This window comes from Rhinolophus sinicus, linkage group LG04 (genome assembly GCF_036562045.2).
Source record: "Rhinolophus sinicus isolate RSC01 linkage group LG04, ASM3656204v1, whole genome shotgun sequence".
NCBI lineage: Eukaryota > Metazoa > Chordata > Mammalia > Chiroptera > Rhinolophidae > Rhinolophus > Rhinolophus sinicus.
Genome location: NC_133754.1, coordinates 23,207,501 through 23,225,653, shown reverse-complemented (window position 1 = coordinate 23,225,653; position 18,153 = coordinate 23,207,501). Strand labels below are relative to the sequence as shown.

Here is an 18,153-nt window from a genome sequence, read left to right as displayed (position 1 = left end):
CCACTAATTGCTATCTGAGTTTATTTTCCAAAACATCTATGTCTCTGTTTTGTTTTGTTTTGTTTAAATGTTTAATCATTAAAAAAAAAAAAAAAGATTCCCTTTTTAGATTTTCTTTAATGGCATAATGATTCTTCTTAAATTAGGTTTCTGTAATTGAAACAACAAAAAGCATATAAGAATCAATGTAGAAACACAATATTTTGGCAAATGTGGATACATTTGAAATTATTTTTCAAGTTGTTCTGTGTAATTCTTTATGGCCAATTTACACATAAAAAGATTAACATTTCTTTATACAGGATTTTGATATGTTAAGGATCTGACAACAATAGATTGAATTTACACTTTCTGATCTATGAAGAGTTCATCAGAGAACATTATCCAAATCTTTAGATTGCATTGGTTTACGAGACCAAATATTTATGTTTCCTGACAACTCAAGGGTCTTCACTCAGTCCTCATAGTTGGCATTTGACTTTGTCCTCTCTGTTTCGGTATTTTTCTTTATGTGACTTTTCCTCCTGTCTTTCTAGAGACCAGAGCTTCTCCCTCTGTTCCACTAACTTTTCTCCTTCTGTATAATGGATGCTTGTTAATTCATGCAAGTAAAACTCACAGAAAATCATAGTGTTCCAAATTCAAAGAACCTGTAGATATGAGGAACATGACACAGAGAGGCTAGACAGTAGTTGCAATGCCAAAACAGATGGGTGGCAAGAAAGTTCTGGCAGGTAGTAGGTAGCCAATGAATGCCTATGGGCCATAGGCAAAAGTGATATATGGAAAACAAAACAAAACAAACAACAACAACAAAAAGATATGCATTGGAGAACACCTCATCATGAAGAATTTGATTCTGGATTGGATTTCCAAAAACAGAAATGCTGAGATGGGAAAGATAAGAATTATAGGCAAAGGGAAACCAAGATATTGAACATGGATCCAAGACACAAGTTCTGGCATGGGATGGGCCCCTGTTATAATATTAGGAATAAACTCTGCAGGGAAACAAGGCAGGTATGCAATTACTAGCAGCAGGGCCTGAGGCCAGAGCAGCTCAGTAAACACAAATTGACATTGAGTTTTTGTTTTATTTCTGAGCTTGATATGTCTTATAAAACTCCTTGTGCTGATAACAAAGATTAGTTTCAATAATTGCTGACTGTTGAATCTCTAGTTAAGGACTAAATGGCTTGTACATGGAGTCAAGGGGAAGAAGAAAAGGTAATTATTACAATTCTAGGTTTGTATCTATAAGGAGCCAGCAAAGTTTTTCCTTTTCTTCTGTTCTATTTTCAGTTTCTTAATCTTTTTCTTATTTAGAAAGCAAGTAAGAATTCTTGGCTCAGAATATTTGGTAAGTAATATAAATCTTTATTTCAACAGATACATAATCAAGCATTTACAGTCCCCTGTACCTTGCTACATCCTAGAGGGTTTTCTTTCCAATTTCTTTAGTTTAGTTAATGCCACTGCTTTTTCCTGGCTCTCAAGCACACAAACTAAGACTTCCATTTCTTCCTTGTTTTATAGTTTAGATACCAATTCCGGTGAATTTCTTGCCAGTAGTTCTAGAACTGGAGTGTCTAACTAGTTAATAACAAGATTTTAAATAGAAGGTTTCTAAATGGACTGCCACCACTATACCTGCATTTCTTCTGTACTCACATGATCTCATTGCCCACTCATGATTTACTAGAATTCTCATTGAAGCAAGGATTGGGGCTGGTAATTGTCCTTTCTCATTGTTCCCTGTTACTGTTAGCATCATTCCTACAAGAACACCGTAGGATTTAGAACCAGATAAGTTAATGTGGTAGGAAAAACACTAAATGCTGAAATGAAATAAATGTGATTTCAAATTCTGGTTCTGTCCTTGACTAACTGTGTGACATTAGGAAAATGACTCAATCTCTTTAAGATTATGTTTATTTCATGGTGATTAAAGAAACTCTTACATTTTGTAGGACTCATATAAAATAATGCATTCAAAGGTCTAGTACATACATAAAATAATTTTACTGCAACATTCTGTACAATAGCAAACATTTTCAAACTAGCTTAATGCTGTGATGGAGGAATGAATAGATAAAATGTAGCATAGTTGTATAACATATTCCATACAGCAATTCAAATGAATAAATAGATCTATATGAACCAACTTAGATAAGTCTCAAAAACATAATAAAATTTAGAAAAAGATGTTAATAGTATGATGTCATTTAGGTAAATTTAACCCAAAATATGTTAAATGTTTACACTTGGTTAATCACACAAATATGGATATAGCTATATCAATATATCTTTATATCAGCTATAGATATATGAACTAGAATGAAATACTAAAAATTCATCATTTTAGTTGACTGAGAAGAAAGGGAATGGAATGGGACTGAGATTAACAAGATGATAGAAGGAGCAGCTGTGGAACTGGGTAATTAAGTGTTCTTTTTTGGGGACGTGTGGATTTCAAGATGCCTATTAGATATCCCAGTGGAGATGTGAGTCCAGAGATGAGGGCAGTTCAAGCAAAAGGTCTGAGCTAAAGATATAAATTTTGGAGCTATCAGCATATAGATGGTATTTAAAGGCATGGGTCTAAATGAGATCATGAGAGAGTGAGTATAGCAATGAAGAAGGTCAGAGGGTACTCTGTCAGGTTTAGAGTATGAAAGATTAGATAAAAAAGAAAAGTAATAAAGATATTAAGAAGAAGCAGTCGTTGAGATTTTCGGTGGAGAAGAGAGCATAGTGTCTTGGGAATTAAGTGAAGAAAGCATTTCAAGAATGGAAGAGTGAGCAAAATGTCAAGGGCTGCCCATAATCAAGTATGGGGTGGTCTGAGAATTGACTATCAGATTTGGCAATATGGATGGCACAGTTGATTTTGATAAATAGTAATTTTATTAGGTAGGAATAAAAAACCATTGAATTGACTAGGCTCAAGATTAAATTATGGTGAGCAGATAAGTTTACAGAGAGTAGATAACTCTAAAGCAGAGAGAAGAAAAACTGGAAAAGTAATTGGAGGGAAGGTTGGTATCAAGAAAAATTTTTTTTAGATTAGAAGGGGTACATTACAAAATGGTATATACAATTACAATTATTAACTACAAAGTGGAAGTCTATAAAAAGAGGGCACAATTACAGGAGTGATATCCTTACTCTTTAGTAAATTTGTGGCAGAGAAGATAATGACTTACTCCATATCATCATTAATTTTTGGAAAAGCTGGATCTAGAATCCAGATTGAAAAGTTTAGAGAAAATATAATGTAACTCTTCCGCCCAAAATTTGAAACTCCATATTTGAGATGGAGATGAACGCAAACTGCTTAAGTAGTCAAGTAATGATACAATTTTTTAGCACCTTCTCTCTTGAGTATATGCGGCCTGCATCCAAAGTGATACAAAGAAGTATAAGAAATTATTCTTTTGTTTTCATTATCTTTTTATAAGAAAATATAAATAGTGAAAATAAGCATCATGAGAGCCCAACATAGATGAGTAGATGGGAAGAAAATTCTTGGGTATTCTATAGGAATTCAGATCACATGAATTATGTTCTAAGATATCTGGACTAAATTTACAGCTGAATTTGCTGTCTTACAGATAAGTGATCGATGAATAAAATAGGCTAATGCAGTTCTGATTTTTTTTTTTTAAGTGTATAGAGGCACATTTCACAGACAGTGTAAGAAGCACCTTGGTAATGATCCCAAGAAAGATTCTAAAATAATTCTTTTGAAGAATTTCTTAGAAAACAGGACAGTAATCCCTAGGACTTACATGGGCTCACCAGGAAAACATTCTTGCAATCTAGTCTCACTTATTTGCCTCTCACAGAATGAAGAGATTGCAGTGAAGATTTATAGATACTTTTTTTTTATTGTTTAATTTTTAACAATAAATGGATGATAGAGGAAAGTGTATTTACCTTTGAAGGACTATATCTAAAGTACAGGGAACAATTGGAACCTTGATTGAAGATTTGAGACAATAAATTACCTTGTTGTCAAAAATTATTTCTTCTCATAAATTAAGTTTTCAGATATGCCATATGGCTTATATTCTGATTTTTCTTCATTCTGAACTTGGATTCCTCCTCCTCTAGGAAGTCCAAGAATGAACTAAATATGCTTACTTGCCCTGATATTCTTATGTTCTTATCTTTGTTAGAGTGCATACCATACTATATTAAATTTGCTATTCTTCCACAAATATTTCTAGACAGACTATTAATTTGGCTGAATTGCCAAATTAATCAATTGACAAAATACAATGTATTCGTATTTCTGGGTGGATTTGGTTTCCTAAAATGTCTCTGATTAAATTTATGACTAAATTTAACAGTTGTGAAAATAATTTTGAAAATAATTTAAGGAAGTAACTTCCTTAAGAATATCATGACATTTTTTGAAGCTATTTTTATGCTAAGCACTGTATTCAAATCTCTGTGGGGAATTTGTATACTATAAAATAAAGGTTAGAAAATAGATTTTAGGATAGGTTATAAGAGAAACACTGAGGGTACTATCTTTATGATGATTCCCAACTAAAAGGAAGAGATGCCAATATAAATTCTCCCTGTACTAACTGTCCTGGGCCAAGGTAGGTGAGGGACATATCAGGATCTCTAGAACTGTGTATGAGTGTAAAAATGCATATAAATATAATATTTTTACTAATTTTTTGTTATGGTATTTATTTAATTTATCTAATGTAAAATAATATTAAAGGGCAATGAATTTTCCATGTTTATCAAGAGTGCAGGAGTAAATCCTGCATGTTTGGTTTGCTTGTTCAAATATGCATTTTCAAATAAAGTTGAATAGTTTAATTGTTTTCAAATTTTCACTCAGTATTAAGTCATTTATGAAATCATCTTTATGCTATTCATAATTTGTTTATCTTAAAGTATATGGTCTGATATAGAAAGCAATGGTAAATCTTCCTAGGTTCTACCTGGTTCTTCCATTCTTGTGAAATCTTACTATACAGGGAAAAGGAATACGTAATGAAAGATAATTTATTATGTTAGATGATAAATTTATTTGTGTAAAGCATTTGGTGATTGTTTTTAAAGTAACTTAATAATCTAAACACAGAGTAGGTATTGGTTGACTAAAGATACAAGAATTCCACATGCCTGTATTCCAATGTAGGTGCATATGTACCAATGTACTTATATAACTATGTGTGTCTGTGTACACAGTCATTTGTATATACACAAACATATGTGTGTTATACTTTTCTTTGAATTTTTCTTCAAATACATTAACTCATATGGTTATTTTATCTATAGTGATATAATTGATCTAACAGATGTGTTTTTCAGAAATATAACACATTAAAAAATAGAAACAAGAATTTTATAAATCTGGCAATGTCATCTTTTCTCTTTGCTACAAAGAACAAGTGGTTATACATTGGAAATCAATTTTTAAAAACTTATATATAGTGAAAGTCCAGGAATTTGCATTATGTTTTTCTGTTCTGAGGGTTGCAAAATAGCAGCTGTGCTGTTCAAGAATCCCCCTCTTGCCAAGAGAATAATGCTGACAATGACATAAACATACACTCTTAACTTTTTATATTTCCCTAATCCTAAAAATTAGTGCTTTCCTTTGCATTTTTATATGACTATATAAGAATGCAGTTAGTTTTCAAGGAAGAAGACATAGAATCTCAATAGGTAAAAAGCATATAAAGGCCATTTAGTTTAACCTCCTATCAATTTCTAGTTTTTATAATGTTCCTGACAGGATGCTTATCAAGCTTTGTATGGATATTCTCTGCTGCGACAAATCTATGACTGCCAAGAGCAGCCAACAGCACTTCTAGAGAGATGAATCAAATCTTACTGTTTTCTACACACACTCGTTAGCCCCTTTTCTGCACTGGGTAGTAACATGTATACTTAATTAAGTTTTAAAAATAGAGATTTTAAAAATTAGAATTTTAAATATCATAAATATTTTTTATATGCTGGATTCACATTTATAAACAGGCAACCCAAGCTGAAAGCATTTCTTATTATATACCTTCTCATTCAGTCAAACTTAACTAATTTAAAAAGTAAACTAACCTCAACTAAAATTTATCTTGATTAGTAAGAACAAAGGACTTAACTAATTAAGTAGTTTGGGCAATACATTGCATCATATATTCAACCAATCAATAATAAGAATATATCATGTGCCAGACATTGAGGTTACACAGGTGAATAAGATGGACATGTGAATGGCTCTTTCCCTCACAGCTTTTCATGTTAAACACAGCTAAGGAACAAATCTGTAAAGAAATGTGTCTGATGATAATTTTCAGTGAATTTGATCATTTGACATAGTCCTGGTAAAGTGTAATTGGTTTTTATGGATAGGAGGGTAAAGATGAATGTTTCAAGCCAGTGAAGCTGAAGGTGTCACCTCAGGAGACTTTTCAGATTCACATGCCATAGTTCTGGTGTCAAGACACTGTGGTAAGGAAAGTTGGGAGTGTAGGGACCTATTATATCATGCCTGTGTCTTGGAAGGAGTCATTATGCTTTGTAAATTATCAGACTTACACAGTTTAATTTATTGAGACCAACAAGCTCAGGGCAGTGTCCCAGCAGCCTGGTGCATGATAGCTCTTCTGAACAGAGTAGTAATCAAAACTGTGGGAGCTCCCATACAGCACAATGATGGAATCGGGAGGAGTGAGGTGTGAAACCAAGAAAGGGTGATTTAGTAACCTAAATAAAGTTCTTCTGGTGGAAAGTGAGGCAAGTTCATGGCTAGGATTACACAGTGAGGAGATTGAGAAGTTAAATTAGAACAAGTACAGAAGACAATTTGTGGCGATACCCAGAGTTTAATTGTGGCTGATATATGGGTAAGGCTTGAAACCTGCTTCTTCTGAAGTGGATCTCTTAGACAATAATCTTTGGTTTTAAGAATCTTTAAGTAGGCCTTGCTCTTTTACCTCATGGAATACATTGTATGTCAATTAAAAAGTGATGCTTCCATGGTTAAATATTTTTCACAAGGAGAATGTAGACCTTGCTAGTATGGTTGGCATTTGGTAAAGATGCAGAGTAGGGACATTTGCAGGAAGAGAAGTGTGGACTATTTAGGGTTAGTGGATATTAAGTGTCGGTTATAATTGTGGTTGGAATTCTCTAGTCCCATATGCAGATAATTTGGAATTTCAGTTCTAAGATGGATATCTTTGCTTCAATAATAAATAATCATAAGTATGTATGGAAGTAATAAATTTGGGAAATCTTGGTTGCTTAGGTTGACTATTAGCTGGGTTTTAAAGAGTAAGTTAAGCCTTGTTTAAGAACAAGGGGTAAAATAGTAATGTCTAAGTTTTCTTCTACTTTGAAATAAAATAATTATAAAATGATATTCTTTATTTGGAGTATAAGTTTCTTATACACATTTGAACACATCTGTCCAATACATTTTTTAAACGTTTATAGAAAATATATATTTTACCCCGTTGGGTGTTTAAGGGTCATCGGCTCTGGAGCAAGGCTAATCAGGTTTGAATTTGGCTCCTCTCCTTACTAGCCCAGTTTTCTTAGCAAGTTAACTACATTAGTTTACCTCTTTCTACTCATGTGTAAAATGAGTATATTACTAATCACAATCTAATAGAATTGTTTTGAGGATTAAATGAGTTAATGGATGCAAAGTGCTTAGAGCATTGCTTTTGAACACATAGAAAGCACTCAATATATGCTACTTATTTTGATAATGATAATGATGATAATCATATACCAGTGCCTCTGACTTTTTGAAAGAAGAATGAGTTAATGGCATTTTACTGGGTAACATTGTTTTTATGTGAAAAACATTTTATTATAGAAAATTTCAAACACACATAAAATTAGAAAAAGTTACTGCCCCTCTCCTGTATATCTATCAGTGATTCACCTGTAACAATGATCATCTCAAGCTCACCCTTCTGTCATGAGTCTCCCCATTCATTCATTCCTCCTCCTCAGATTATTTTGAAGCCAATCCAAAACATTTTATTTAATCTGTAAATATTTTTTCTTTGTTTGTTTTCAGTGTGTATCTCTTAAAGATAAGGAGTCTTTCCCTTAAATCACAATCATTTTACCATTTATCACTCCTAGAACTTCCTTAGTATTTATTAAATATCCTTCCAGGTTTCACATTTCTCCAAAGGTCATACATGTATGTATATTTGTAGGTATATGTATCCTCAGAATCCTTCAAAATGTTCTTGCCCTGTATTTTCTCTGAACTGACAGTAACTTTTAATGAAGAAAAGAAATGAGAATTTGCAGACTTGGCTTTGAAAAACATTGGGTCAACCACTTTTGGGCTTGTTTCATCTGAAAAAAATGAAGAGTTTATACCAAATGATTTCCAAGATATTTCACACTTTTTATAATTCGATGATAATTTTAGTCTAAAACCCATATGCAAATCAGAGATTAAATAGTCTACAATGCCAAAATTCTTTCATATTTCAGGGGAATAATTTGGGAATTGTGCTGTTTTATTCATTTAGCAATAAGATTCATTTTCAGTTTGGAGACTTATAAATGAATTAGAGCTGTGCAGAGGTGACAAGAAGAGACCAGGATATCAAACTATGGCACCCTATGAGGATGCCCAGTGTTTCTCCTCATTTTCTCTTTCCTTCCAAAGGAATATTAATTCGAAAAGTCCTTAGATTTATGTGACAACTCCTTTCCCCTGCCCCCCGAAAATTCTCAAAGCACATTTCAGAAACTCATTTTTGGCAGATGTAAATTTAAGTAAATTGGCCAAGGTCGCAGCACAATAAGGGCAGAGTTATCAAGGGAATGCAGTTTCCTGCTTTTTTCACCATCCATGAAATTAGAGTAACTCCACCCCTTAAAATGAAAAGGTCTCCTTTTTTTTTTTCTCTGAAATTATAAACTGTGATTTGGAATTGTTTTTTACCATTAACTCAGGCTCTCAAAAGTGGTCTTTAAGGACTATGAAATGTTTGTGTGTGCATTATTTCAATGACTATTACTGCATATATTACAACCTATACAATTTGCTCAAAAGGAGAGTGCATTTTTTTTTTTTTGAGCTGAACCATCAGATTTTTTTTTTTCATGCAGCATGCTATGATGAAGAAGCTATCTGTAGGAACAAAACTAGTTCACTTTCCATGGGCAAGCACAGACTGTAAAGTAGATTATTAAAGTACACAGAAATAGAAAATTAGATCAGAAGTAATGTTTTACTGTGAGGTCTTCTTTGGGCCTTATAAAATAAGAAAGAACTAACCTTGTTCTATTTTTGAGTCCTGAAAAAAAAAAAAAATCCCTCATAGCAGGCATATCACCTTTAATTAGGTTTCTGCTTTTGGGAAGCATTTTACCAGCCCCCTTTCATTTATTTTTAATGATGTTATCACTAACAGGCAAACAGTCCCTTAATAAAACAAAAACAGTTTCTATATAAAGCCTGGTGTACATGTCCTGAGTCAGTCCTCTAAAAACAAACGTTATGATTGTTTCCGTTGCGCTCTTGCAACCCTTAATGGCCCTACTGTGCAGATATGCAAAACATCAACGTAGGAAATATAACCACGTCTGTTATGCAGCTTTCAGTAAATGCTTTCCCATATTCGCTTGCAGTATCAGCAGTGAAGTTAAACTACAGGGTCATGAAAAAGACAGAAATTAAGTGGTCCTTTTCAGCCTAAGCCACACCAACTCTTTCATAAACACTTATGACTTAAGAAACGAGCAGGGGTGAAAGCCACCCCAAATGTTTAAAAGATAAGTCCGTGTGTGTGTGTGTGTGTGTGTGTGTGTGTGTGTTTAATGTTTTGTGCCATTCCCTTTTTGCCAAGAAATTTCAAGTGGTGGAAGGGAAAAAAAACATCTATTCACAGATAGTCTGTGTGCTTTAGTTCCATCTTCTCAGTTGCTGAATACAGTGATGAGTTTGCTGTCAAGGCCAAGTTTGGAAATATTAATATACAGCTTAATTTAGAGTTTCCTCCACACATAGATTTTTGAAATATAAATGTAAACTAGCCAGAAATTAAACACTGTTTTTTGAGAGTAATGGTACAAAATAGGCTTTCCTTTTACAAATACAAAGTTTAGGGTCCCTGTTTTCCTTGAGCTATTAATCCTGCATGGTTTCCTCATAGAACCCCTTATCTCCCCGTTTAAAATTTTTCGAATATCCAATGGCCATTTCAAATACATCTTGCCATGAAGATTTTATTTGTCTTCTTCTCTCTCCTCTCAACTTCCATGGTCTAAATATAATCTCTCCTTTTTCTAAATAACCACTGGGAGCTATTTGAATCAATCTTTTGGCATATAACATTATTGAAATTATAAATGCAAGCACTTTTAAAATCTTCTTCCTAGAGCTTCCTCCTAACCCAAGATAATGTCTATGAAATTGCCTTATAATCAATAGTGTGGTTTTCCAATAGAAAATATTTTTAGTTTTGCTATCATGAATGTGATGTGACCTCAGCGTAAGCAGAGACTACTGATCCTTCTCATTTCTGCATTTTTCACTTTTCCAGCGTTTGCCTCTCCTCATCTCATTCACATATTCTTTCAGTAGACATTATTACATACTTACTGTGTGTTAAGGCACTGAGACTATTTCTTCTTATAAGGCGTGGTCCCTAACTTTTGTCATCATCTCAAAGGTGAACTACCCCAAGGTTAGCAACCACTGATAAAGGTGAAAGCTGTGTATGTGTGTAATAAATACTTTATACATTAAATTAGGCAGAACTCTTTGAGTTTGGTGTATCTTTGAGCACACTTCCAACATCCTGCCAAACGGGCACTTACAATGATCTCCTTTCCATATTAAATCTTTTCTTCATTCACCCTAACTCAAAATTCAAAGTTCTAATATTGCTTCAAGTATATCCAAGGAAACTCTTAAGTTTTATAGTGCTTATCAGTTTATTTCTCCAAAATCTGTACTGTTTTCTTGTTGCGTAAGTCAACTTGCCCATTTCCTCTAGGTCCTGCTACCCGAAGAAAAATTAATACAGTAATTCATATTCTTTTGCCCTTTCTCAAGTTATTTCTATCATAATTAATTTTAACTGTTCACTGAACTAATTCAAGGTTAGTTTGTATAAGGCAACTGTAATAATATATAGTAATAATTTTATTATCAACATGATACTTCATTATCATAAGCCTCATTAGAGAGAGATGATATGGAAACCACAGGATTATGGTACAAGACCTGGATTCCCTCCATGGCAAATTGAGGCCAAGTGTATGTACATTAGGAAATTTCTAATAGATTTAGTTATTTGTTAATGAGTAATAATTTATGTTTATTAGCATATTATATTGTAAAAAGCAGTTTCACATACATAGTCTAATTGGATTTAAACTGTAATTCTTTGAGTTTATAATCATCTTCTTAATAAATGAATCAAATGAGTTCCATAGAGAAAAGGTATGGATTCTTTGCTCTACTTTTGCTGCTACTTAGTCAAGACTTAAACTCGCATCTTCTGAATCTAGGCTGTTTTGCTTGCCATTTCACCAGTTATCACATTTAATGTGATAGCTGTATCACATTATGGTATGTCACATTATGGTGACAATTTTATAAAAATTTCTGGAGTAATTTTAAACCCAGAATTTGAAAAGGGGCTTAAAACTAAATACAGGAAATAAGCTTTAGCTCACGATACCTCTGGATGTTTTATATGAATTGGAGTAGATACATGAAAGTCAAGCAAACAAATTTGAATGTGATATTTGGAATTCCTTATTTTGGGAGAAGAGATTATGAAGAAGAAAATGTTGTGACCATTTTCTGATTTATGATTACATTCTGGGTTTGATTGTTATTCAGCTTTCATATTAGTTTCTATTGCCAAATTAAATTCAGAGTTCCTAGAGTAGGAATGAACCAGGATTGAGGTTATGATTGAGCTCAGTTTAAAAGACTGTGTTATGTATCTGGATATAAGTTTCTAACTGTTTTAAAACATCAATCCTTAAGTTTTTAGGTTATTCATACCTCTACTCCAGTTGAATAATGTGGTTGATGAGTTTACAAAAGCACCAATAAGTTTATCTTTCTATACAATCATGATGAGTGTTTATCAAAATGAAAAAAAAAGCTGTATTTTTATAAAATTCACTTCTGTATAGAAAGTACCATACTCAAAATTTTTGTCAATATTTTTTTCACTTTGGTAGTATAGAAGTACAGTGTTATCACGCAAACTCCCAGACCGCTTATAAATATTAAATATGGAGATTTTACCATTTTACTAATGTTACTATCTATTTCACATCAAGATGAATAAATGTGAATACCCTTGGAATATATGGTTTTATAAAAGTGAGTAATTTTCTATTTGGTTTTATCATATAATAAAAGACATCAGTGACCAATGCACACACACACACAAACACACAAACTTGAAAGAGAATGTATAATTCAAACCAAAGGATTGGTTATAACAAGTGACTTAGCTTTTATTAACAGGAAAGAAAACATTTTAAAGTAAAGGCCCATTATTTTTTAAACAACGTTGTTCCTTAGGATATCCTGCTAAATTGTTATATGTGATAAGATTGAAGGGGAAAAAAAAGCTTGTCTTACAGAGGCATCAATCCTACTGCTAGTCATTTATTGACATGTGATTTATAAAATATGAGTAGAATCATGGGATTAAATGACGATAAGAATAAAATTACATTTTTTATACTTTACTGATTTGGGGTTTCTAAGAATATTTTCTTCTCTTCCATATCTGCTTTCTCTTTATATTGTCTGTTACTCTGATGTTAACTAATTGTATGTTGTTAGAATTGTCATTATATTCATTACATAAATTATTAATATGTTAATTGGTAAATTTTTTTTCTGGTCAAAAGATGAAATAATTAGATTGTAATATGTACTTCTATTTTCCTTTAGAAAACCACTGTAGTTTCTTGTAACTAAATTAAAATGCAATAATACTTTAAAGTTAATAATCACTCTTAGGAGTTTACAAAGAACAAGAACTCTTTGGAGAACTGGCATAACTTCTAGTCCCCCATAGACATGGAGTACTTAGGGAAAAAAGAGTACCCTAACTAAGCAGTTTTCAAAATGCTTACTTTATTCTCAGGGTGATGTACCCTTTGCTGCACCTAATTTGCCATTCCAGGTGTTAAAGGTACCTGTCCTACACATGGTTGAAGTATTTTCTAATTTGATAAAATGAAGAAAGATAATTTAACAATTCTGATAAAATGAAGTTTGTAAACCATAGTAATCAATAACTTGCTCTGCAATTTTGTGTGAATTACTCCCTTTTCAAATATTACCTAGTTATCCATAACTCTTTGGAACTTGTGATTAAGAAGGTACTGACATTTCTGGTTCCACAGTGATGATGCATTATCACTCTCCAGTTAATATTGATGAATTCTTGAATTAAATAATTGTTACAAATTTTTATAAGAAATAATAGAGAATGTGGAATTATAGATTTGAGTTATATACTAAAGATTGTTTTATTTTTAAAATTGAGGAAATTGAAGCCCGAAGCAGTTTTAACATGTCCAAAGTAGCTGAAATTAACTGGACACTAAGTTATTTTTGTAATATATCCCATTGTACTGAAAAACAAAACAAACTATTATGTACTGTTTTAGTTATCTATAACTGTGTAACAAATTACACCAAAACTTAGTGGCTTAAACCATCAAACATTTAAAACCTCACATTTCCTGGGTGTAACTTAGCTGGATACCTCTGGTTTAAGGTTTCTCATGAGGTTGTATTCATGCTGTCAGCTGGGGCTGCAGCCTCATCTAAAGTCTCAAATGGGCAGGCGGAATCTGTTTTCAAACCAACTGACATAGTTTTCTCCAGGCCTCAGTCCTTTGTCATGTGTACCTCCACAGGGCTGTCTCACGACTTGACAGCTGGCTTCCATCAGGGCAAGAAATACAAGTGAAAGAGAGCAAAACAGATATGGAAACTACAGACGTTTTATAACTGCATCTTAGAAGTGACATCCCATCACATTAGTTTTATTGTGTTTGTTCAGTCTAACTGAAACTAAGGGGAAAGTTCTAGATACAATGTGAATTAAGAGTAGGGAGGAATTACCAGAGACCCTCTTAGGGGCTACTACGTGCCAAGAGAAAATATGCCACAAGTACTTGTCAAGTAAATGAAAAGATTTGTTATTTAACTCTTTACACTAAAATATCTCACAGATAATGAAATTGAAATGTGGACTCTTGATTAAATAATTATTCTATGTATGTGATTCTTGCTGATTTTATACTGTGGTAATGGAAGAATGTGTTCTTATGAAATATGCAGTGAAGTCTTAAGGATTAAAAGGTGAAGATGGTTCAAACATATGTACATATACATACTGTGTACATTCTGTGTGTGACAGAGATCATTGAAAAGCAAAAGTGGCAAAGAGTAAACAATTGCTGAATTTGGGTAAGGAGTTGAAGTAGTTTACTAGGGCTGGTGTAACAGAAGATCATAACCTTGGTGGCTTAAAGCAGCAGAAATGTTTTTCTCATATTTCTGGAGACCAGGAGTCTAAAATCAAGGTGTCAGCAGGGACAAGCTCCCTCAAAGGGGCTGGCAGCTGTCAGCACTCCTTGGCTCTGGATGCAAAATTCTCATCTCTGTCTCCTTTCTCTTTGCCTCCTCCTCATCTCTATGGATCTCTCTGTCTCTCTCAGGTCTCCCTCTGACTTGCTCTTTAAAAACACTCCCCATTTGATTTAAGGTGCATCCTCACCCAGGATACTCTCCTCCTCTCAAGATCCTTAACTTAGTTACATCTGTGAAAACCCTTTTTTCCAAATAATTAATGTTACTAGGTTCCAGGGATTAGACATGGACATATATTTGGGGGGTCTACAATTCAACCCCCTATAAGGGTATAAAGGAATTCTTTGTATGATTCCTACAACTTTTCCATAAGTTTAAAATTATTTAGAAGTAAAATATTAAATAATGAAAACAACAAGATTATGTTGTCAAATACTATAATTAAAGATCATAGCATTTGACAAACCCACTTTCTTTTTAAGGTAAACCTTGAAAATATGTACAAATATATCAAATTGGAATATGGTGTTTTGTGAATTTGTGCTTCATCATCATTTACTGTTTGAAGTTAGTAGAGATTACGTGATGTCAAAACTTTCTTCAGTGTTGTCTTGTCTCTCAAACTTTGGCTTTAATCGTCTGAGAACGTTTAGGATTTCAAAGGTCACATTTATTTCAAAAGGAAGAACTATGTTCCCAATTTTACTATCTTTGTAGGAAGACTAAATAAGGTTTTCTGTGATGTTAATTGCCACAGGATGATAACTTTTTCTCAGGTAGTAAGGTTGTGAAGATCCCCCAAACATTCTTTTTTGTTTGTTTGATGTTTGATTAGTTTGTTTTCTTTTTAAATATGTATATTGATCTTAAGACTCACCCTTTTAAAAATTCCTTAAGCCGTCATTCTTCCTAAATTTGATTGTTATTTATTTATTGAGTTAAAATGATCTCATGTAGTATCTCCATCATGAAAAATGATAAATGCATGCATCTAATCAAGTAAATCTATACCAAATGATAATATATTCACATACAGCTGAAACCATGAGGACCAAGAAGGGCATTCCATTGAAGCTACTACAGAAAAAATGGCACATGTACATGCAAACACACACACATGCACAAACACAATTCACATATACATGGAGCAATTTTAATCCTATATTTGGAAAAAGAGATTAAGGATGGAAGACAAAATGTTTTACTAACTACAATTAGCTACTTAACTGCCATAGGTCACTCTAATCTAGCAATGTTTCTTGAAGCTTGTCGATTTTGTTTTTTTTCAGTCTTCTATCCCCAGTGTCCACCACATTGTTTATGTTACAGAAACATTGGCTAAAAAATGTATATTGAATGATTTCATGAATTAATTCCCAAAACAATCAAACATAGTCAAGCATAAATATATTGAAGCTAAATCAAATAGTCATGGGGATAATGGAACTGCTATTTAAACATGTGTGTATGTGTGTGTCATTGCACACATACATATGATGCTTTATTTCAAGGACAACCTTTAAGAATTGTGGCGTCACAGACTCTAAAGCTGAAAGCAAGCTCAGGTGGTCATCTGGTTCTATGTCTTTCTTCAAGAGACAAGCAATTATTATCCTCATGATCTATTAAGCCACATTTTCTTTAGCATGTGACAGCTAAGGTGATGCTGATCAAAAAATATTGCTCTTTATTCTTAAACAATTTCACATGCACATAGATGTTTAGCAAGTGTCTTTTCAGAGCAATTATGAGAAAACACTAGCAGCCTTAGTCTGGAGGAGTAATTTATGACACAAGGTAAATGGTGTCCAAGATCACCTTGATCACATTAGCCAGGCCGTAGCCCTACCCCTGCTCTGCCGTCTTTCTTTAACCCCATTGACAAGTGCAATGGAAAACAAAATAAGGACACAATGAGTCCTACTTTAGCTGCTTGCTCCATTTCTTCTTCTAGTACCTGCTGCCTCAGATCATCTGTCAGTTACTTAACAGAGGAGGAGCTAGTAGAGAGAAACTGCAGAAGACTGAGTGACTGAGTGAGTGAGTGAGTGTGAGAGGAGTGCTGTAAATAGAAGGCTTTGTGTCCATTACTCTCCTCCCCACCTTTCTTCCCTTTTGGTTCATTAACTAGAAATGTGGAAAGGTGAGGGAGATGAATTTAACTTGTTCTGACATTAGTTAGAGACAGAAAAGTGTGGCAACTTCCATAGTATTTCTGTCCTAGAGAGAGTAATTGGAAAACGTGTTGTGTGTTTAGGTGTTGCAATGAAAAATGTAAGAATGATTGAAGAGAACAGAGGAATCAAATTATAAGCATAAAGGCAAGTGTGCTGAAGTTTTTCTTCACTTGCAAAATTGAGAGATACTATCAGGACTATGCAAATACATTGTTCTGATTAATTTTCCTGAGGTGAAATATGAAAATATTTGTAAAGTTGAGAATTCTGCCATGAATAAAATTTTCTCTGTGGCGTAATAAACTAAAATAAGCCATAACTTGTATCTATTTCAAATGAGAGTGTAAAAATGTTTAAATAATAAAGAATTGGATAAAAAGATTTCACTGTGAGAATAAAAAAATACATATTGGGGCATTACTCTAAATTACTTAAAATGTTGAAGAATATTCAATAAACAAAGTAAGAACTAACTTACCTTAGAGGGTTTCATATTTGTTTTCTTAAATACTGTTATGGAAATTGCATTTTGTTACCCTTTCTCTAGACCCCTTTTTCATTTATATAAAAGGTAGTTTTTCAACATGAAGAAAAGGCATTCAAGGTCAAAAGAATTAGACCTTAGTTTTAATAATATTGAAGAATTCAGTTATAATATAGAAAGAATATATTTGATTTCAGTTTTCTTTTTAAATTGTGCAATGAAAGATTTTAATGGTATATTCTTTTGTAGATTCTTTAAGAATATATTTGAACAAATCATTTCTATAAAGGAAAGGTTAATTGAGAAAGAAACATACTAATATGCAAAGAATTACTCTTATATGAAGCTCTAGAAAGATTCCATTGTCAGTCCAAACAGAACAAACTAAAATGAGATAATTGGGAAGGTGCCCATAAAGTCAGCCTGAATATATTATCACAACTATATTGAGATAATATTTGTTTTAAAAAGATTCTATGGCACTGTAAACTCAGTCTCATTAGAGACTGCATTTAAAAGGCTTATAAAGTTACTCATTAATGTTATCTTGTTGTATCTCCACAGCTTTTTCATTAAAGAAAATTCAGCAGAAAGCATTTTCTCCTGATAGCAGGAACCAATTTGCAATAAATGTTCTGGAAACCACTAGGGAAGCCATTACTGAGGTCTAATAAAAACAGACAAGCGTAACTTGTTCTATATTTTTGTTTCAATCACATACAGATGAGACCCCGCTTTCCACACCAACTGCGAGAGACAGCCTTGACAAACTTTCTCTAACTGGGCATGGACAACCACTTCCTCCAGGTTTTCCATCGCCTTTTCTGTTTCCTGATGGATTGTCTTCCATAGAGACCCTTCTGACTAACATACAGGTAGGCCTGTTTGCAATC

The 18,153-nt window shown here is 33.1% G+C and overlaps 1 protein-coding gene across 1 annotated transcript in view; it reads left to right on the top strand.

Moving 5' to 3' along the window:
* DACH1 (dachshund family transcription factor 1) overlaps positions 1 to 18,153 on the top strand; it is a 397,595-nt gene that overhangs the window by 330,835 nt on the left and 48,607 nt on the right. Inside the window, exon 7 of the mRNA XM_019738175.2 lies at positions 17,984 to 18,135. Coding sequence (XP_019593734.2) covers positions 17,984 to 18,135 — 152 coding nt within the window. The remainder of the gene's footprint in view (positions 1 to 17,983; positions 18,136 to 18,153) is intronic.